The following is a 22,320-nucleotide window of genomic DNA, read 5'->3' as shown; positions in this document are numbered from 1 at the left end:
CTTGCATTGGCTGGTTAACTTCAGTCAGGTGTGACTGTTTAAAAGTTTGCATGCAGCATTGAAAGAGAGAGTCTCTCCAACAAAATGCTTGTGCTTTATCCACCCCAATTAGAGACAAAATCCAGTAAATATCTGAAGTCTGATAAAAGCATGAGACCCTGCATGTAGGTAGATGTATGTCCCTGTATCTCTTACTGCCATAGGAAGCTTTTACCTTGAATTCTCCTGACTTGCTTTTTGTCAGGTGGAGAATTCTGAATAGAAAAATTAGTGCAAAGAAGGTAGCAACAGACTAAACGGCTGTGCTGTGTGGCAGGCCTGCAGCTACAGCTGTGGCTATTCCAGAACCATACAGAAGCTAGAGGAACTTAAGTGTGACCCTGAAAGTTTCTCCTTATTTTAGTTTTAGTAAGAACTGTGAGTTCATTGCTTTTCAAGGAAAGGAAGAGGAAATCTTTGCTCCTTGCTTAGTGCTGTTAATCTGAAGGTCTGTGGAGGGTTCAGCTAATGCCCTGACTAAAATTAGGAGAGACTATCTCTGTTGAAACATGCCAGAAGATGTCAAGCTAATACCCAAAACTGGTTGTCTGACCAAAGAGCCTGTGAATTGAAGCAGATCACTTTTAATTCCCCAGAAGGTCACTTGACCACACTCAACAGTTGTGAAGGACAATGCTCTTTAAAGCAGGGTGGCCTGGATTGCCTGCAGACCAGCAAAGGAATTGACAACAGTTCTTTTTAAAAAGCAGCTGTAATTATAAAATACATTATCTCTCAGAAATAGCAAATTCAAATTGCATAGTAACAAGTTTGTTTTCAAGATAACTCTGTCAGTTGTCATTGAGTGATTGTGGGGCCTGGAGTGGCATATCAGTACATGCAAACAGTGTGATACTCAGCAGTTGTACAAACAAAGTTGACCCTGTCACTGGCAAGCAATTAAGTGTGTGATGATGTCATATTGTTTTTATTTGTGAATGGCACTTCCTGGCTCTGCTGAGGGTCTCCATACAAGTCTGGAATATCTGTGATGTTTCAAATAACTGGCAGTATCTCTGTGTCAGTGGTGAGGTGGATCTTCCTAGTGTTTACCTTTTTTTTTATTTAACTGGTGATATAAGCCACCAGATAAAGCAACTACAATGAAAATATATGAAAAAAAATGGTCTTTGGAGGTCTTTTCAGAAGCTGATTGTCTGTCCTGAGGAAGCTATGACATTTCTGCACGTATCAGTTAGCAAGGGAAGATGGTTGTGTTTTCCAGGCAGTTGATTCTGATGTAGTCTTACCACTAAACCCAAAGGAATTGTGGGATTGAAGAATTTGTAATTTTCACTTCACTAATGTGAGTAATCTGCTAATATTTACCAGAGAGCAAAAAGCTTACTTCCTTTGCTTCTTGAAATAACAGCTTGTGATATAGGGGTTTTTTTTAGCCCTGTCTCTTGAAGAATAAATCTTGGTTGATGCAAAAAGTATTTAATATCATGACATAATCCTGACTCTATTAATCCATGTTATCACTGCTGGTCTCTCAGAGATAAACCAGTTTCTCATACATTCTGTCTCACTGTACTGATGTCGCGTCTTTTGCTGCAGCCACATCAGTGTTTGCTCACAAAGGCACAGCCCTCTGAGACTGCTCCACACACTCAAATTGCGCTGACACAGAGCAGTCAGTTTGTAGAGCTGCTTGGTGAATGCTGGCAGGGCTCCTTTTCAAATACCATCTTTAGCAGATCCAGAGTCATGTGCGTGGGGACTGGCAGCCTGAGTGAGCAGCTCTGCCCGAAGGAGCCAGCGCTCGCCGAGCTCCTGTTTGATGCGATCACAAACCGTCTGTAAAGAGGCAGATGTCAGGGCCCTGGTGTGTGTGTGCCTCTGTATCACCGTGCAAACCATGACCCAGAGTGTGCTCTGGGTGCTGCTTATCTGAACAAACCTGCACTGTTGCCTAGTCATCCTTTGGCATGCCAGAATGACTTCAGGAAACTTCATGTGATGTCAAGTGGCAGTCATGAAGCCTAACTGTACCCATGTACCTCAGGTGCAGGAGAAGTATTAAAGCCCCTTGACATATTAAAATGCAAGTACACAACAACAGGGTTCCAGCAGTTTATGTTGAAAGTTAAAGCCCCTAAGAACCAACATTGGTAAATATTAGCCTGTATCAGTAAGCAGTATTTAAATACTATTTATTATACATGCTAGAACCTGATAGGCAAATTTGACTGCTCCCCAGAACCCCTGTGGTGCTGTTTGGCATTGATAACACACTTTTTCGAAGTACCCTTAAACCCTTGATTAGTCAGAACATGCAGGTTTATATCTATACTGTGTTTTATGTTTTAATATCAAGCCAAATATCATGTGGGACATCCAGCCTGAGGCTGTGGCCCTTGAGAGCTTTGTTTGAGACATACCTTTGTCCTCTACCCACTTTTTGTTCTGAAACAGAAAGATCCTGGAAATTCTGCTATGCAAAAGCTGTGTTGTTGCTTGCCAGTGCCTCGGTAGTATCAAGAGGACATGAGTGTCTCTGTAACTGCCTTCAGTGCATTTTATTTTGGCTCATAAAGGTCTTTTTGGTTTTTTAAAAGTGTGGTAAGTTTTTGTAGACATTTGGTCAGCAAGATGAGAGAGTTGGCTGGAGAGCCCAGACCTTGCAACCTTGTGACAACTTCATGGAGTCATTTGAGGAGAGAAAGCAATTTTGTTACTTGTTGCCCAGGACTGCTGAAATTCTCGGCTTGGTTGGAAAGATGAGGCACACATGTGGAGGGTGATTATAACCCACACATTTCTTTGTGATTCACACCTTAAATGTATCTTAGAGCCTGTATGACTCTGCAGGGAGAGAAAGAGTCTGTTCGCAGCTGTTGATGAGTATGATCTTGGTGGGAGGTAGAGGCAAGACACAAGTCATTAAAAATGCCAAAACAATCTTTCAGTAACTGTTTCATGTTGCAAGCTTACAGCTGGACAACATGATCGCAGGAGCAGCATGAAGCAGCTGAAGTGCATTGCCAAATTTGTGCTGTGCCTGTTAAGGATGTGACAGCAGAAACAAGCTGTGATGGGTGCTGTGAAACACTGTTTTACAGAGCAGGTGTTCCTTCTCTTCCTCTTTTAACAACAGAAGAAAAATGCCCTCAGAGGTTGGGGTTGCTAGGTGAAGGACTGTGTTATTTGGGACTGAACAGGGATTACTCACTGCAGAGTTACCCAAGCCCTGCTCCACTGTGGCTGTGGGCAAACACCAGTGCTTCCCAGTTTGAGTTGACTGCCTAGTGTTCTGAGCCACTGGTCATGATTGTGTGCTTTCAGGTTATTACCTGACCTTGGCTTCCTCCCTGTGCATCCTCCACATCATCCTTTCTGTCAGCCAGAAGGAATTGTCCATTTCTCCTGTGCTTTGCTGGGAAATCACCTAGGCAGGGGCTGTGCAGTGGGGTGTGTTTCTGGGGGTTAGGCAGCATGTGCTGGGAGCTGATGCTCTCAGACACTGTGTTATGTTGGAAAGAACAACTGCAGTGAGGACAGCTGGGAAGTCTCATGTCAATCTTATACCCCTGTGCTGGCTTACAGCTTTCGTGCTGCATTTCTTTCACTCTAAATCTTTGAAAGAAGGAATCTCGTAGCTATTTTGTAATAATGCCTTCTGGCATACCAGCTTGCTTAAGTGTTTCTTTTTTTTTTTTTTGTTAATATTTATTTCTGAATTTCCTCAGGAAGAATAGCCTAACAGCTTGAGAAATACGTATGTTGAGATTTCCTAGCTGAGTCCTACTGATCCTGTTTGTTGGCAGCTGCAGCTGAAATTGTTGCTGTCCTGTGTAGGAGAGTGGATGGATTAAAGCAGTGTGTAAGTGTGGAGAAGGAGCTAGAATTTAACCTCAGATCCCCTTTCTTCGGTATGTGACCAACTAGGTTATGCACTGACAGCTTCACAACTATGTGTGTAACACCAGCAGTATTAATCATTCCAAAACTGCACTCTGCCTCCTAAATATGCTTCTAAAATCTTGCAGGCTGACACCAGGCCTCTGCATGCTAGAAGGTGAGTGACAGGGTACAGATTAAAACCCTGGGATGAAGCTGTTTGTCAAGACTTCCATGCTATTGAGGGTGCAGCTACAGCCTCCAAATCGCATTTCTTACCCTGGTGCAGACTGCAGTGTGTAATCAGGAGAGGGCCTGAAATATCAGACAAATTGTAATCAATCCTGTGTGTGAAACCTACAGGTGCAGGGCTTTTTCTCATGTATTTTTAAAAATTTTTTAAATTCCTTTAAAAAAGGGGGAAAAAAAAGCAAGGTGCACAATTTTGTTGTAACTTTGTCAGTTTTTCCTGATAAACTAATTTTAGTTCAGTTTTGAAAACAACATTCTTATGCTCAAAAACCTCTAACAGATATGGAGGACTTTGCTGTAAGATGTTGAACACTTAAGGTGTTTGTGGCAGGTAATGTGAATCACATCTCAAGCCCCTGCAGCCTCTTGAGTCTTCTACCAGGATTGCATATTGGAAGTCTGCTTAAAAGAGAGGGAGACTAAAGCAAAGGAGCAAACGTGGTCCAAAAAAAGCTTTTGGTTGCCCTTGTATTTCTTCTTAATTCTTGATACTTCTGCAGTTTTCTGAGAAATCCTCCAGTAAAAACAGGACAGTTGCAGTTTTTCCAATGGGGCATGAAGGGAGTCAGATCTACTTTCCACAAGAGAAACGAGAGTAAAATGGAATTTTTTCCATTTGTGGGTGCCTTTCCTGACCTCAGGATCCTTAAGTAAAGCATGTCTGAAGGGATTTTTTCTTCAGCAAAATTATTCAATACAAATTATGGTTTGTGTCTAAGGTATTACTCTACCATCAGCTCAACTCAGTCTCTGTTTTGCCATACTTGCTCACCAACAGAAACAATTTCAGAGGTTTTTGCTCTGTGTCTCTTTACTGTTGTAAAGAATTTTCATGTGTTTTTAGAGGTTTTGGTGCAATGCACAAACGAATATCTTTTGAAGTTCATCCCTTCATTGTAGAACTAACAAAAACTACTCATGGATTAAAAGAAATGCTTCTCAAGACTAATCCTATTTGCTTAAATCTATTTGTATAAAAACCTTTGATTAGGGAAAAGACAAGAAATGGAAGCCACATTTATTTTATTTTTTTTGCCAGGTTCATGTTCCTCTCAGCCAGACATTGCAGTGCAGCTCTGATCTAACAGGGATTGGCAGCTTGGTGCAAAGCCATGGGATGTCAGCTCCAGCCAGATCCTATCCTCTCAACTCATTCTGAATTGAGTCTCTTTGAGAATCATGTGGTGATCGTTGTTTTAAATTCCTGAGACCACATCTCTGCAAAAGTGAGGATTGAAACACACCTCCAAAAAATAGGCCATCCCTGTGAGAAAAGTGAAATGAACTCATGAGATATGCATGGGACATAAATATGCATGAGCAATTTCTGTAGAATATAAGCTCTACAAAAGGTGGCGGTTTTTTAGCTTTTAGGAAACATTTCTGTCTGAATTAGCAACTGTCAGAGTGGCATGGTTGGAAAGATTTTCTGCTGTAGAGAGATGAAAGTTCAGCTCTTCAAACAGCTTGGCTTATCTAGGGAAGCAAGTTGGGACATAGTTGTTTTAGAGCTCTCTAAACACAGCAAGGTACCTGCAGAGATTCTTTGCAAATTCTTTTGATATTGTCTTGTCCTAAAGAGTGCCAGACTCCCTCTCACATTTCAGAAGCGTGAGAATTTTGCTTATCTTGAAGTGTAAAGAACCAGGAGATAAATGGAGATTAGAAATAGTAATGAAAAAAAATTACTGTGTGCTCTTCCAGGCAGTGAATAGATGTGTGTTTAACGCAAGACATTACTACTTTGTTCTGCTTTCAGAATCTAACTTTGTCCAGCACTATGTAAAATTTTCAGAGTTTTTTTTACAACTCCTGTAGAGTCTTTCTCTTATGCAGAGCAGCTTCCTCTTGGCACCCTTGCTGTGTGCATAGGCACTGCTCCCCTTTCCCAGTGTGCTGATAAACAGAGTGTTTGATGCCCATTTCTGGCAATCAGCAGCTCTCTGTCGCTGGCGAGTCAGAGTTAAGCTGGTTTAGAAGAGGCTTCCGAGGTGACCAAATTCCTGTTTTAAAATGAAGCTGAGAATTGCAGATTGGATGAGATTCTCTCTGTTCAGCTTTGCTGCCACATCATGAAGAAAGAAGCTTGGTCTTCAGTCAGAGATTTTCCAGGTTCATACTTGGACTGAGCTGATCTTTGATCTCAAAGTTTTAAGCTAGTGATGGGGAAATGAGAATGAGGGGAAAAAATTAGCATGACTACTGCTTTCAGCTTCTGAACTTTAATAAATCTAATTGCAGTCAGAGGAGTTCTGAAGAGGCCAGGCTAGGTAGAAGCATTGACACAATCGATCAATTGCAGGCAAAAACTGAAATAGAAGTGCAACATATAGAATATTCATTCCCTTCTCCACTGGGGTCTGTAGAAGTGTTTTACTGAAAGGACTTGCTGCCAACAAGACACCAAGTGGGCTATCTCACTACCTTTTTTGATTCTTAGCATTCTGAATTGAGAATAGGAAAGTTTAAACAAAGTTGACAATTTACCAGAGGCATAATTTTTTAACTTGTTTTGTGTCTGAGGCAAAGCATTGTTGTTCCTGGATAGACTGAGGTTCCTGTGGCACCTGATAGGGGACTGACTCAGAGCTCTTTCTGAAATGTTTTATAAGTTTGAGATCTTTCATTGTGTGAAACTTCTGAGTGTCCAAGAAATGCCTTATTGGACAGTGTGGCAGCACTATCAGCTTCTGTGTGTTGCTGCTTCTTACTGTAAGGTAATGAATTATGTACATATGGACCAAACTTCTGATTGCAGTGGTATTTTTCTGTGCTCAGCATGTTTTGGCTCCTGCTTACAAAGGAATACTTCAGCTACTCTGGGGTGTTATTGTGGAAGAACTGGCTGACTTGGTACAATCATTCAGTCATTGTGAATGTACAGTCACTGAAGGGGCTGGGGAGCACTGCTAATCAATAGAAGCAGGCTTTTGTTAAACACTTGTTTTTCTTGTCATGGTTATTTTCTTGAATCTCTTCAGTGTTGTTGGCCCCGATGGTATTCACGTTTGTCTTCTGAGTTCCCAGCCTTGCAGTTGGTGAGCAGGACATAGAATGTAACGTGGTGAGACTCCACTCAGTGGGCACAGCCCCAGTGTCACCTCATTTGTCTGCTCCTCTCCCATCCCTCTTACAGTTTGAATGTTATCTATCTTTATTGTGTAAGAACTAGTACTTCCATGCCAAGGAGACTGTGGATATGTTGCTGCAACTGTCTGACTCTTGGACTTCCCTGCAAGATCACATATACTCCAGTCAGGTAGTATCAAAAATTTCTCTGCTTCAGGGCTTTTATGAAAGTGGTCTCATGTCAGGAACCAGGCTTTATGAATTGAAAATGTTATATTCTTGTGTGTTTTTTGATGCATAAAATTAGCACTTCAGCTGGTCCAGTCAGTGCTTACAATTGGAGCTAAAGTTTAGTTATTCTTCTAGATATGTTATTCTAGCATCTTTCTGGAGCATTAATTTCACATTTTACCTGACAAGTAATTTGGCTCAAAAGCATTTGATTGTGTTAGGATAGTTTGTTAGATTTCAGAAGTGTGTGTGCTGGTATTTGTGTTTCTATGTATCTTCATTTTTGAATGTATTTGGTTCCTCCTTAGGGAACAAGTAACTTCATGGAATCATGATGTTGCAACAGATGCTATACCTCAGGCTGTGAAAATCTGACTGAAAAACACTCATTTTCATATGTTACAGATCAGCTTCCCATTTAAGTCCAGCAGTTTGTTTTCTTTTGTCAGAATGGTAGTTCTTCCTTACTGCTACTGAGAAATAGTTTCATTGCTGTTGGAGAATGATTCATTAGCATGTGGTTTGCATTTGTAGGAAGCCAGTCTTGTAGAGACCACATTCCTGATGCCTGTTTGTTTTACAGACTCAAATGCAGATGTTTTCCTTGTACAAACAAGTCTGAGGTGTCTGTCTGGGTCTGCCAGGCTGGGGGCTTAGGATAACAACCATCCCAGGCTGGCAGTGGCACTTCATCCGTGCAGACTGTGTGTGTTGGCAGCAGCAGCAGCTCTGTGTGCCACACTCCATCTAATCACAGCCTTCCCTGCAGGGAGGGAGGACAGCTCTGCCTGGGAGCCTTTGTTTTCAGAGGGTCACATCACATCGCTGGTGAAGTTGAAGAAGGTGACATGCCAGATCTTGCAGAGCATGAGCTAATGCTTCAGCTCTTTTAGAAAAATGTGTACATTGAAAATTACTCTTTTGTTACTGGGACTCCTTAGTGGCCAGCAAAGTGGGCACGTCAGAACGTAGAGATGTGTAAGAGTAAATTAAACACCTCATCTGCATCATGTGTTGGTGCTGCACTGGTTTAGCTCACTGAACCAACTGTCCAGCACTGACAAATGCCAGTGCAGGACCAGGGCAGTATCATGTGGCAGCAATAGGTCAGTTGTGTTGTGAAACTACACCTCTTCAGCAGGGAAGACTTAGAAGAGTAATAAATGTGCTGCCCCTAGGTGTGCAGAGCCTGACTGTTTTCTCAAATGAGTGACCATTGCTTGGTTTTCCTTCTAGGATTGTGTTGGTGTTGCTGTGTGTCTGTTACACGTACATTCACCTGTGATTCACCTGTAGCAGGATTCAAGATAGCTTATGGCATTTCAGCTGATGATTGGGACTGACAGCTTCTCTAGGGGAAGAAAAAATCCAAAACAACTCTTCCTGCAGCTAGAACAGAGGAGTTGTGTTATCTGTGTGCATAGTAGAGAGGTGCCTTGGTGATAGTTTGTCTTGGAGTGCAGGAGGCACTTTAATGTCAGAGGGTGTTTGAATGCAGAGTGTACAGATACTGAACTTGCCCAGCTGCTTCCTAGCACAAAGCAGAGTGAGGAGGCAGGGGTTATGAGCCTTCTGAATTCCCCTGGCAGAGGTGCGTGGTTTGCAGGACACCTGCCACCTGCTTCGTTTGAACTCCAGGACCTGACAAAGCCATGAAGGGGTCGAGAAGCAGGTTGAAGGCCCAGCAGCTCAGCAGGTGTCTGGTCTTGTGGGTACAAGCCTTTTTGTGCTAGCAGACAAGTCTGTTTTCTTCTGAAATGAACTAATACATAGAAGCAAAGGAGAACTTGTTTGCTTGTACCCTTGTAGCATGACTTTAAATGTCATGTTGCAGTATTCTAGAGGGTGCTCGGGCTAGTACGGATTGCGCTAGTGCTTGCCAAGAGTCCACGTAATGCAAGCAGCTCTGCATGGAAACAGCCCCTGTCACAGTAGCTTTCTATCTTCCTATTCCAGTCTAGTGTGTAGCTTTCTTCTCTACAGTGAAGGGTTGGGAAAATGTGTTTTCCCAATACCCTTTGCTGTTACAACATACCTGTGTTTGCAGCCTGTTACTGCTTCTCTAGCTCAGTAAGTGGTATCTGTCTGCCCTGGGATTCCTATTTTGCACATTTAATGAGGACTCTGATCCCAGTCTGATCTGGGCTCCCCAAATGGCAACCACAGTCAGGACTGGTTTGGATGTGAATCTTCATGAGTAGTTAAGCTATTCCAGTGAATTCTCGATTCCTTCCTCTCTGCACTATTGTAACTAACTATATGAGTTAGTTTGGGTACATCTGTGCTTCATTCCAACCTTCATATTGCGGATGCACCACCTGTGAGCATTGTGTTTAGCAATTTAATGTGAACGGAGTGTCACTGGGATATTGTACAGAGTTTGTACAACTTGGTCTTACATGAAAATCATAGTCAGTCCTAAGCAAAAGTGTGGCTTCAAAATATGCCAAACTTGACCTTTTTTCCTTTTATTTTCCACCTAGGTATCACATGCTGTTGCAAAGCTAGTATTAGTTAGTTTCCACTGGCAAATCTCAGAGATTTTGGAAAGGTAAGTGTAAATAGTTTTATCTCTTCTGTGGTCAGTGCTGTTCCCACTGCCTTTGCAGAAATGCTCCATAGGTGTCTTTTTGACAAGTGTCTTTGGACCTGAAACAGGACACACAGTCCATGCCAGGGAGCAGAGGAAAACCACTGTTTTGTTGAAGCTGCATTGCCTGTAAGAAATTCATGTACAGGGAGAGGGTAGTGGTGGTGAATTATTGTTACGCTAGGAACCCTGTAGATGCATTAAAATGTTGAGATGACAGACTGAGAGTGCTGTATCTATATTTATTTGTTTTAACAAATATAAAGATAACGTATGTTCTGTTTTGAACATAGGAGCCATAAGTCATAAAGGGCCACTGAATCTATGCTGATGTAGTCTTCAGTAGTACATTCAATTGAAGATTTTGCTCCTGCTGACATAAGAGATGTTTTTTCCCAAGCTGACTAGCTTTTGGAGAGCATGAGAAGATGGTGTGAGAAAACTGAGAAGTATAGCCCCCTTGATGCTTGGTCAGTGTCACTTTAACAAAGTCCTCCAACTGATTTCGAAAGGAGAGTTTGGACTCTGCCTGAACATACACAGGAAGTGTATTGGGAGGCGCTGCTGCCTGGCAGCCCCTCCAGAAAATACTGGCTCAGGACTGAACATTGTCTGAAAATAGAGAGCACACCAGCCTGACTCATTCTGCCATGCCATTTTTGGCCCTGTAGCCAGCAACTTCATTCACAGAACATATGGAAAATGCATCTTGTGTATGGATGTTGTTGCAACATCTTTGGTAACTGCCTCGTTGGTTACCATGTATCCTGTGAAAGCTTAAGAGTGAGATTCCTGGATAGCCGCTCAGGGTGATCCTGCGGGTTAACTAATGAGATTTAAACAGGACGTAGCTAGGGGAAGGGGTTAATTCTAAAGCTACAACTTGGCAAAGTTGTTCTCTCTGCTTGGTACAAAGTGACATTTTCAAATGAAAGTCACTAGTACAACTAGGAAGCGCTAGGGGAGAGAGAGGACTTGGAGCACTGTCACAACAGTGATGCTGCTATTTCTGAATTCATTGAGATACAAACATTCCTCTGCAAGAGAAATCACAAACAGCAAAATGTGTTTAATTCTAAGGCTGCTGATAGCTTCGTATGCCTAAGGGGCAGTTATCTGTCACAGGGTAAACACTTCACCTTAACTCCAGTCTGTTATCTAGTTAGGTTTAACCAGGATAGCTTGAATTTACAAAGGAGCAGGAGACAAACGGGAGCCTCACTGGAGTGTGTTACTGTGGACAGTGGCTCTAGGAGTGCTGGTAGAAAATCTTAGCTTCAAAAATAGTTTTTCAGGGGGAGGGAGATGTAGAAAAATATTCATCAAGAAGTATGAGGGAAATGTTAATCCATTACCAGGGGAACTATTATTCCTGTTTCTGAAGAAATTCTCATAGAAAGGTTTGTTGATGAGAGCTCAGCTCACTGTATGAAGGAGCTTCTTCACACAGGACACATTTCCACTTTCTGTGTTGCAACCTACCCTACCATTTGCACAGAGCCAATTATTTATTCAGGCAAGAAGGATCAATTTAACAATGCAGAATGTATTCAGAAATTGATTTGATCATTCTTCAATTGCCTTTTCAGGCACAAGTCTAATGCTGCCCAATTGCTAGTAGAAGCACGAGTTCAGCCCACCTCATCCAAACATGTAAGTATGCTAACTATCCCAGTCTGTTCCCTTGGCAGACACCTCTGACCCACCTCATGGAGGATTGCATTACTAACGGCATAGTCTGTCCCATGTTAACCCTTTGCAAACTCAAGTCCAACACTCTAAATCAGTTCTGGGTTTACTTTTTAAATGAGAATGCATTCAAGAGGTGGCTAATATTTAAATAGCAGCTTTGCTATTGGCTTGCAGGTACTGTTCAAGAATGACTTTCTTCAAGAAAATTAAGATAATTTTTTTGGCATGAGCAATGGTACACAGAGTGCATGGGCTTGGCTACCTCTTCCAATTCTGTTCTCTGTAAAAGACACTCAAGGGAAGCTCTGGCTGCACAGAGTGAACAGAGCTTGTCTGGGGCTGGAACAGAGATTTTTTTAAATTTATTTTCTTTAAATTTTTTTTTAACCTGAGATGACTGTTTGTTCTGCTCAGCTCAGGGATGCTTAAGCCAAATCTCCCAGTGAGTGGTATTGCTGCTGAGCCAGTCAGCACTGATATTTGAACTAACAACTTGTGTTTTGCAGCCAGGGCTACATAGGTCTTCAGGTCCCCTTTAAATAGAAAGTTGCTGTTGCATGTTTACAGATTTCATTCACAGTGGGTGTCTTGGTACAATCCACAGTTATCCCAGGAACACATTGCCATGTGACAGATTTTGAGTGATAAAATATTACATCTGGGAAACACTCTTTGGGCTGGGGGAGAGGAGACTTTAATAGCCTCATTTGGCTACTGAGCTGTCTTGTGTAACTAGCAGATAGTGAAAATGCTAAAGTAGCTGACAAGGAATGTAAGCTTCATGGACTCAAAGTAAGTTATCTGCCTAGACTCCAGAAAAAAAATCCTTGTTGTTTGACATACCTGTCAATTAATCCATGTACTTTAAGATTTGTCTGAATCATAGAATTTTAGGGGTTGGAATGGACCTTATAGATCATCTAGTCCCAGCCCCTTGCCATGGGCAGAGACACCTCCCTGCTAGACCAAGTTGCTCAAGGCCTCATCCAGCCTGGCCTTGAACACTGCCAGGTGTGTGAATCTTGTAACAGCTGTCACAAGTACTCCCCCCTGCAATGGTGGTTTCATTGTGGGAAGAAGGATATTACGGTTAAAAGGTTAATTTGAGTCTTGACAAACTTGGTTTGGTAGGCAATTCATTACAGTCTGTGTGTGCCAGGGCAAGCTGCTCTGTGCTTCGGCTTCTGATGCAGAATGATGATATTTCTGGGGACAGATGCTCATAGTGAGTATCTGCAGAGGAGCTGACCCCTAGGGAGAAGCTGCAGTCAGAAGTGAGCTCAGAGATGCAGCCCACGAGGGTTTGAGCAGCGCATGTGCTGTTCAGGTTGAGCAGCTGATGTAGGCAATCAGTGCAGCTGCAGACTCAGAACTCATGTTCTGGTCCCTAAGTGAGACTGCTTAGAACAAAGTCACATTATTTCCTTTTTCATGTGGCCATGCCGTAAATCAAGTTGTGTCAGTGATGTGGCAGCTTATAGTGCTGCTGCTTCTCTGTGTCGCTAGCATGCAGAGCTCAGCATGGAAACCAGCAGCAGTCTCACACCAGCTTCAAAACAAGGGGCAAAGGCTTCAGTAGATGAACAGTGATTCATGACTTCTCTGTGTAAAGGAGAAATTGGAGCATAAACTCCTGTTAACATGTTTGTTTTTGATGATGCTGTGCTAGACCTAGTTCTGCGGGTCCCAAGGGTGAGCAGAGATGTGTTGAAGGCTGGATCTGTTGTCTGGGGATTAGCTTTGCACTACACAGGGGGAGACCCAGACTGCTTCTCAGTGGTTTGGTGAAGCAATAGCAGAGTTATACCTGATTTGAAACAAACCTTCTTAATCCTTTTCAGTTGAAGGGATGATTCTTGCTTTGCCAAATGTAGCATAAGCAGAAGATAAGAGATGTGAGGTGATAGTCTGTGAATTCCCTTCCCTCTCTGTATAAACACTCTACACACACTGCACCTTCAATTGCCTCTCCTGTTACCCAAAATTATTGTCCAATAAATGGGCATTGCTAAGCCTGCTTCCAGCTATGGCTGCTCTCCAGAGCCTCTGGAATAGTGATAGTCTGGCCCAGCTAACAAAGAATATCAGTAAATTCAGGGAAGCAGTAACACAATGATGTATTTCCTTGTTTTTCAAACAAGGTGAGGGAAAGAACTAGAAAAGTAAAGGTGAGTTCTGGGTACCACTAGATGAGAGGCAGAAACTGCTCAGTGGCTGTCAGCCTGTTGTGCTCTGTGAAATTAAAGAGGTTCTTCAGAACGACTGAGTGTTGGGGCTGTGCAGCACCTCAGCACACCTTATTAGCCTGTACCAGCCTGGAGCTCCCCCTGAGACCATTGTCACAGTGAAGGTGATGCAGATGGCTGTGGATGAGGTGAAAATACTCTGGGAGAGCTGAGATGCTTTCACTGTAATGCTGATTTGTCTCTCTCCCAGGCAATGGTACATTCCTCCCACCACTGCGCGGTGTGCATGCAGTTTGTCCGGAAGGAGAACTTGCTCTCCCTGGCTTGTCAGCACCAGTTCTGTCGCAGCTGCTGGGAGCAGCACTGTACAGTGCTCGTCAAGGATGGTGTTGGAGTCGGTGAGTTCAAGGTGGATATGGTGCTGGGTCTGTGTTTGCCACAATGGATGTTCTGATGAGTCAAGAGCATGACTGTAACAAGTTAGAAACTGCAAATCTGCTGCACCTTGAGTTTGCATCTGTTATGATGTACTGTTGCAATGCCCCTGGAGTGCTTGTAGATGCAAACATCTGTTCCCTTTGTGTTGAGTAGAAGCCAGTAGTTGCCAGAGTTGCTTTGGGCTTTTCCTAGCCTGTCTTTCATGCTGGCATGGCAGTAACATGCAATTTTCTAATTTAAGTATCTGACCTTGTGAATACTGATTGAGGCACTTGCTGGTCCTGGGTGCACATGCACCATTTTATCTTTCAGTGAAGACAGTTGGGCTTCAGCTTTTCAGCAGCCCTGATTTGTTTCACAGTTGTGTCCCTCGTGCCACAACAACAGATGGTACCTAGGAAACTGTGTTGAATACTCTCTGTGCATTCACTCCTTAGTATAAGCTGCACTGTGCTAAAATGTTGCTTTCTCTTCTCAGGGGTCTCCTGCATGGCTCAGGACTGCCTACTCCGGACACCAGAAGACTTTGTGTTCCCATTGCTGCCTAGTGAAGAGCTGAAAGACAAATACAGGCGCTACCTCTTCAGGGACTATGTGGAGGTAGCTGTTTTTTTCCAGTTTTAAAATACCATGGGCCAGGTCACCAATGACTTGCAGAAATTTTGTTTGAAGTGTCTTGCATCTTTGATTAGAAGTGCAGTAACTGCAGCAAAATTGCCCTCAATAGCCATGATATGACTTCTCCTGTAGGACAGCCTCACTGACAAAATGCTCTAACAGGTTGCCAAAGTAAATTCTGCTGTAAGGTCACCCAGCAACAACTTGGCTGGTGCTTCAGAATTCTTGGAGTGTTGCAGCTGAGAATTTCAAAACTTCAGTCTGATTTTTCAAGTCCTTCTTGTTCTTAGATAAATATTTTAGGTTCTGAAAAATAGGTCCCTCATCTTGGTGTAGCCCAACTGAATTGGTTTGCTCAATTACATTTTGTGTGAGATTTTTTTTAAAATTAAAGCAGCAGCTGTCATGGTTAAATGAGCAACATTTAGCCTTAACTGGGAACAGACTGGGAACACTCAAGAAGCAGTGGAGCAGTATGAAACAGTGATGCTGACTCTTTAGTAAGAAATCCTTTGGGAAGAAACAGTCACCACAAGAGAACAGCTGTATACCCTCTGGGACATAAAGAAGGATGGGAAAAGACCTCAAATGGAGTAAAATTGTTTGTTCAGTGTCTTTGTGGGGTCTTGTGTTGCTGTGCTGACTTAGTCTGTAACTCTCCATTTGAATTCCCTGTTCTAGAGAAGCTGTAACTAATCTTCCCATTCCTAATGTGGAAGAGGTTTATCTGCTCTGTTAGCCAAGACCTGGTGACAATTGTCAGTCTTTTTCAACAAGAAAGAACTCCTGTGCTTTTGAGGATAGGAGTGGTTAAAGTAGAATGGATAATGCTCTTCTGCACCCACTGCTGATCTTACCCCCTTGGTATGTCCACAGAGCCATTATCAGCTGCAGCTGTGTCCTGGTGCAGATTGCCCTATGGTTATACAGGTACAGGAGCCCAAAGCCCGGCGGGTGCAGTGCAATCGTTGCAATGAGGTTTTCTGGTAAGAAACAGAGAAGGTTATGGGTCACGGGGAGAGTGTGTGCTGTCCTCAGAGCTACTCCTTTTGCTTGCCAACAGTTTCAGTGTGTAGAAGCATCTTAAATGCTTTGCTAGAGCTGTTTGTAACTTGAGTTAGCTTGAGTAATTAGACACTTGGGGTCTGACTTCTGCAGGTGGTCAGCTGTCCCCTCGCTCCCTAAACTCCTTGGAAGTTAGGTGTTCTGACAACCAGGGAATGCATGTCTTGAGTGATGGAGGAGTTACAAATCCACCATTCTCATATTTTGGCTAAGTTACAAATTTTCCAGTAGTGACTGGTAGAGATTCTGGTAATGAACATGGAGGCCTCACCACTATCTGCTGGTATTGAGTTTTTAAGTTTATTACAAGTATTTGACTCCCAGAGTGCTGGTGTGCTTTGAGACTTGTGTGAGAATACATTTCTGCTGAACAGAAATGCTAATGTTCCTCATCTGACTTCATATGGATATGGGACCAGAGGAAAAAAAGATAGTTTTCAGGGCTGCTGAAGTGTCTTCTGCTCCTGGGTCTCCAGAATCACTGCTGTTGAGAATGTCTGTGGAGCACAATGCCACTGGTCTAGAGACCCAGTTTACTGGTATCCATGCAAATGGTCCTTACCTGGGGTGTCAGGTCATGCTAATGCAGGTGCCTGATATCTACTGCTGGAGCCAGGCTACTTGTAAAGTCACAGCCAGGTCTCTGCTCTAATGTTAGAGGAGATATAGGTGGACTTTAGGGAGGGACATGTCAACCCTCAGACACATATTTGTCAGAGAAGGCCTTGGTTTGCTTTCACCCTGACTCCAACTTCTGCGCGAGAGGATGGGGGAATTGGGAGTTCAGCCTTGGTCTTTGCACTCTAGGAATACAAGAGCATTTGCATCCCTTACCCTTGCTGGGCCTCCCAGATTTTGGTTGTCAGGAAAACCTCAATCCTTGAGTCACTTCCTTGGAAATCAATATGCCTTTTTTTTTTTTCTCCCCCATTAAGCTTTAAGTGTCGGCAGATGTACCACGCGCCCACGGACTGCGCTACCATTCGGAAATGGCTCACCAAGTGTGCAGATGACTCTGAAACAGCCAACTACATCAGTGCTCACACTAAAGATGTAAGGACAAGCACCTGCGTGTTATTTCTCATCCTCTAGCCCTGTCTGGGAAGCAGGATACAATTCTGTGCACATGTAGCATTGTGTTCTGCATTTTCACAGACTGAAAATTCTCACAGCTCCCTAGGGACTGTCAAGAAGCTTCTGTCAGAAGCTACTGTCATATGTGAACTAATTATGTCCCTCCCTATGCCTGTGATATAACACAACTGAATGCCTTGGGAACACTTTGTGTGGGAAGCCCAGCTGCCCTCCTGTGGTAAGGACCTGGTGGTCCTCCTTATTCCAGGCCTGGTGTGAATGTGTTTCGCAGCCAGGTGTGCTGCTCTCCCACAGGCAGCAGAATTGTGGCTACTTTGAAATGATCAGTGGAGATGTATTTAAAATGGAAGGAGAGGCTATAGTAAGCACAAAATCAGAACCAAATAAGGCACTGGTGGTGTTTAAACGTGAACAACTGTGTGGAGACCTGGAAAGTGTGGGAGATTTGATTTTGAGGAGTCTTGATTTTGCAAAGACAACAAAATGGGGTAGATGAAGCCTGTAAATTAGACATGGGGGGTACTTCTAATAGATTTAGACCCAAGACAAAGAAATAGTATTACATATTATACACTCTAGCCTACCTATAGAATTGTCTTTAAAAGTTATAGATGCCTTTATCCTCTAGATTAGCTGTCTGAGATTGGAACTTTTCATGTCTTCTGGTCATTTCATGGCCTGACTTTGTAACAGTTCTTAGCTGGCATTAATCTACCATGGCCAGTGACAATTGTGACAGTGCCAATTAGCCACAAGCTTCAGTTGTGTTACAAAAGGTAGACCAGATATTTCAAGTTCCCTTCCGTCTCTGCAGAAGGTGTCAGCATGGGATGGCATTGTTTCTGCTATGCTGGTTTGTAGAAATAGGATTCTGTTATATTGAGCATTGTCCTGGCACATGTTTTGCCTGACATGAAAGTTTATAAAAAGCAGAAAAACTCACTTTCTGCTTTGTACCTGTGCAACCCAAAAAGTGTAACTGAACACTTCAGGGCATCTGTGGAATGAGAATGTGTGCAGCTCTCACTGTGGTCAGCCAGAGTCTCTGCAGCTAGCTGAGTTGTCATCTGTTAGTGGCTGCTGAGGGCAGGATATAGTGATGATTATCTGTAGTCTATGTGGAAGCTACTGTCACACCTGAACTACTTATGTCCCTGTGCCTGAGTAACTGCTAAGTGGTAACTCAGCTAGACTTTCAGTTTTACAAGGAGTAGCAACAGCAAATTTGTTTTCTTGAGCGAACAGTCAAGTGCTACAGTGTAACTTCCTTGGCTTTGCCTTTCTGCCTTCTTTTAAATGGAGCTGTCAGGAACTGGTGGGAGGCTGGGTATAAATGTTCATGTTCTCATATATGTGTATGCATATTTTTAAAAAAAGCAGAGAGGAATAATCATACAAGTGCTGTCATTCTCCAGAAAGCTGCTAGAGTTGGATCTAACAATTGCTTCTGTTCCCCCAGTGTCCCAAGTGCAATATCTGTATTGAAAAGAATGGAGGCTGCAATCACATGGTGAGCAATTCCCTCAACACGTCAAACCTCCCTTGTTCCAAGCAGAATTCTTTTTCCCCTGCTTTCCACTAACCAGTGCTCTTGTTTCTTCTCTTCCAGCAATGCTCCAAATGCAAACATGGTAAGTTGGATTTGGAACCAGTTTTCTCTGCAGTGTTTCTCAGGAGTGATGGTCTCTTCTCTTTTTTTTTTTTTTTTTTGTGATGTGAAGACAAATTGTTAACATTGACTGAAATATTTTCCCCCTAGTAAAAAGTGAACAGGATATTAATTACATACCTATGTGTGATAGCTTTTTTCCCCCCACTGGCTGTCATCTGTGTGGGTTCTGATTCAGTGCTGGTTTGGCTCCTGCCCCCTGACATGTCCATTGTATAGAGAAGTGCCCGGAATATTAACAGTGGAATCCATCTCAGAGGAGAGAATTAAATGCTTTCCATGTAATTGTATTTGTCATCCACTGAAAATACTGTCAGAACTGAGACACTCAGATCAGTTTAAGTCGTCCTGCTTAGTGATGGAAATAGTGACCTTCAACCCAGATGAAACTGCAGGAGCTGTGAACTGTTGTATGTAACAGTAGCTGTTGGACTTCTCAGTCCACTCCTGTGCAATTAGCAGCCTGAGTATCTTTGGCCCTGTTCTTGCACTTTTCTTTCTGTTGCCTTGGAGCAAGATTGTTGTATTCAGCTGAGTTAAGTGTGCCATTACAAACTTATAATATCAGAACCTTATTGGGAAGATGATTAAAGATTACTGTCCTCTCTCATTTCCTTTGCTTTGGGGTTCTCAGCAGCACTGGACGTGCTTTGATGGAGCTCTCTGACAAGGGTGAGCAGGCAAGTGCCAAGGTACCATGGTGATTAGCACTCGAGAAGGCTGGTGAACTCTGAAAATACAGATTTCTGTCTCTTTATCATGAGTAACACAGAAGTGATTCCTGTTGTAAGAAACCTAATCTCCATCTTTTTTCCTTCTCAGTAGAACACTCACAACCTTGCTCTGAAATCAGAAAATTGTCACGTGGGTTTTGCTGTTGCTCTTTCCTCCATTTTCTCCCCAGTTCAGCAGCTCCTAACTTTATGTGTCATAAACCACTGACATCTGTTGTTACCTGGATAGTTCCCTCCTGGAGAGAACTATGTTTGCATGAGTTAGCTGATTTCTGGATCTGATTGTTCATGCTTTATTCAGCCAGGAGTTTTCATGGGGCATTGTGCCCGTGGTGGGGAGGATGCAACTCACAAAAAAGACTGCAGATTCTTCTTTAGTCTAGAGTGGCAGCCTGTGTAGTTCTGCACAGGTGCACAAGTGCAGTTCTACACAGTGGTGTTGGTGAGCAGGATGTAGAACTTCAGGATTTACTTTCCACACTTGCATGGGAAGCTGTACAATGGAAATCTTCAAGACAGGCTGGTATTTTTGGCTCACTATTGAGTTCTCTTATGCAAGATGGTACAAAATGTGTATGTTTCTTGGCTTAGCAGAAATATCTGAAAACAGATGGGCTGTGTCTCATGAGCTTTTTGTTCTCAGAGTTTTTCTTCTGTGCATCACAGTGGGTTTTTGCTGTTTTCTGCAGACTTCTGCTGGATGTGTCTGGGAGACTGGAAGACTCACGGCAGCGAGTACTACGAATGCAGTCGGTACAAAGAGAATCCTGATATTGTAAACCAGAGTCAGCAAGCACAGGCCAGGGAGGCCCTTAAGAAGTACTTGTTCTATTTTGAGAGGGTAGGAGACATCTCCTTGGCCAGAGCTGCTGTAGCCTTTTAATGCTCCCTGCCTGGTGCAAAGGTCATTGCCAGCAATCTCCGTGCAAGAAACTGCCCAAAAAGAATCTGTGCAGAATTTTCAGGCCCTGTTGTTTTTCACTTAAAATCCTGCCCTGCAAGTCCCATCCAAACCAGTAATTTTGTACCCAAAGCAAATCATATTCACTCCTATATTCCATTGTGCTAGAGAAAATCAGTATCACCTGTTTCCCACTCTACCCTTTATCTGCAGGCTGAGTGCTGCTGCAGTAGATAGATATTGCTCCAATCATTTCCTTCCAGGATCAGTTCCTTGCAGTATGTCTTTATGGAGACAAAGGCTAAATAAGCTCTGCCATATTCAAAGCCCCATTGGCTGGAGCAAATTGTTACTAAAATTTTATGTAATCATTTTGCAGTCAGAGCATCTCTGTCCACATAGCAGGCTCCATGCACCTGGCCATACAGTGCAACTCTACAGCAGCATCTCTAGAAGAGAATGTGGTAGAGGTTAAATGCTGCTGCATTTCAGTTTCCCTGTTGAAATGAGTTTATTCTTCACAGCATGAGCCAAGTCCTGTGGTAAAATAAATGTGTTCATTCCTGGCTCTCCAGACCAACAGGCTTTGGGAAATAGCCATGTTTACAATGTGCACATGGATGTTGGAGTTCACTGAGCCCCTGTTAAATGTTAATTTAAACTCTTGACCTTCCTATAGAAATCCTTTAAGCAGGGGAATCATCATGACTTTCCATCTTGTTAGACACAAGGTCGCTGTGTGCCCAGAGGGCATTCCCACTCAGAGGAGCTGGGATTGCTCCCTGCTCTTTGCTGCTGTCAGTCTGTTGTACACAGCCTCCACCACTTGCTCCTGGAGGTGCTGCCTTGCTGTTCTTTCCCACAGCATGTCTTGCCTTGCTGGACTCCTGCCCCACTCCAATTTCTGCTTGCTAGAGCTTGTGCTTTTACAGCAGCAGTACTCTGGTCTCATGCCTTTTTTTCTTTCCCTGTCTCCCCACCCCTTGCAGTGGGAGAATCACAATAAAAGCCTACAGCTGGAGGCACAGACGTACCAACGAATCCAGGAGAAAATACAAGAAAGAGTTATGAACAACTTAGGAACATGGATAGACTGGCAATACCTACAAAATGCTGCAAAACTACTTGCAAAGGTGGGTAATTGTGTCTTGTTTGGCATGGAGAAGAGAATCATGCCAGAATACTGAAGTCATAACATCAAATAACAAAGAAAATGTAAGGGTTGCGGGTGTGTGGGACAGTACCTCTGGTCTGTCAAGACATGAACTAGCCAAAAGTCATCTGGAAGTGACCTCTGAAGTTATACAGAACTGCACAAGTTCTTTCAAGGAAGCTGTAGGAAATTCTACCATGAAGTGTCCAGTCATCCTTGTCAGGAGATAGCTTCTCTTAGCTTGTAGTTATACACACATGTGACCGTGCTGACTTTCGAGTCTGAGACTTCTGTCCTCTTTTTCTCTCTCTCCCGCTCACTCCCGGGCAGTGTCGTTACACCCTGCAGTACACATATCCATATGCCTACTACATGGAGTCTGGTCCCAGAAAGAAGCTGGTAAGATGTTTTGCTCTGTTTTTGCTGATAAGTTTTCGGGGTGTAGCTGGCAGCATGCTGGGCTGAATTCCAGATCTTGGCAGTGTCTGAAAAATTAGTCCTGAGTTTGAGGTAAGGACAGGACAAATAGGGAGTTTTGCACCTTCTCTCTTCACTTTGAGTTGATCAGCAGCTCTGTCCTCTGATATACATTAAATTATTTTCCCAGGGCTCTTCACTGCACTTTCACTAACAAGCAATTTATCCAGAATGTTTTGAGGCTGGAAGTGTGCATTTGTTCCTTGGTAAGATTTATCACAGTGCTGTGGGCCATATTTCTTGTGAAGAGCTGCTGGAGGAGAGATTT

The 22,320-nt window shown here is 43.2% G+C and overlaps 1 protein-coding gene across 1 annotated transcript in view; it reads left to right on the top strand.

The window, feature by feature from the left end:
- ARIH2 (ariadne RBR E3 ubiquitin protein ligase 2) overlaps nt 1–22,320 on the top strand; it is a 27,772-nt gene that overhangs the window by 3,142 nt on the left and 2,310 nt on the right. Inside the window, exons 2-12 of the mRNA XM_009078966.1 lie at nt 9,918–9,985; nt 11,614–11,677; nt 14,153–14,300; nt 14,819–14,940; nt 15,835–15,944; nt 16,959–17,076; nt 18,578–18,628; nt 18,728–18,749; nt 20,211–20,362; nt 21,412–21,555; nt 21,906–21,974. Coding sequence (XP_009077214.1) covers nt 9,918–9,985; nt 11,614–11,677; nt 14,153–14,300; nt 14,819–14,940; nt 15,835–15,944; nt 16,959–17,076; nt 18,578–18,628; nt 18,728–18,749; nt 20,211–20,362; nt 21,412–21,555; nt 21,906–21,974 — 1,068 coding nt within the window. The remainder of the gene's footprint in view (nt 1–9,917; nt 9,986–11,613; nt 11,678–14,152; nt 14,301–14,818; nt 14,941–15,834; nt 15,945–16,958; nt 17,077–18,577; nt 18,629–18,727; nt 18,750–20,210; nt 20,363–21,411; nt 21,556–21,905; nt 21,975–22,320) is intronic.

Source organism: Acanthisitta chloris, unplaced genomic scaffold (genome assembly GCF_000695815.1).
Source record: "Acanthisitta chloris isolate BGI_N310 unplaced genomic scaffold, ASM69581v1 scaffold24247, whole genome shotgun sequence".
In the NCBI taxonomy this organism is placed as follows: Eukaryota; Metazoa; Chordata; class Aves; order Passeriformes; family Acanthisittidae; genus Acanthisitta; species Acanthisitta chloris.
Note: the sequence above shows the minus strand (reverse complement) of the source record. Positions and strands in the feature narration are given on the sequence as shown.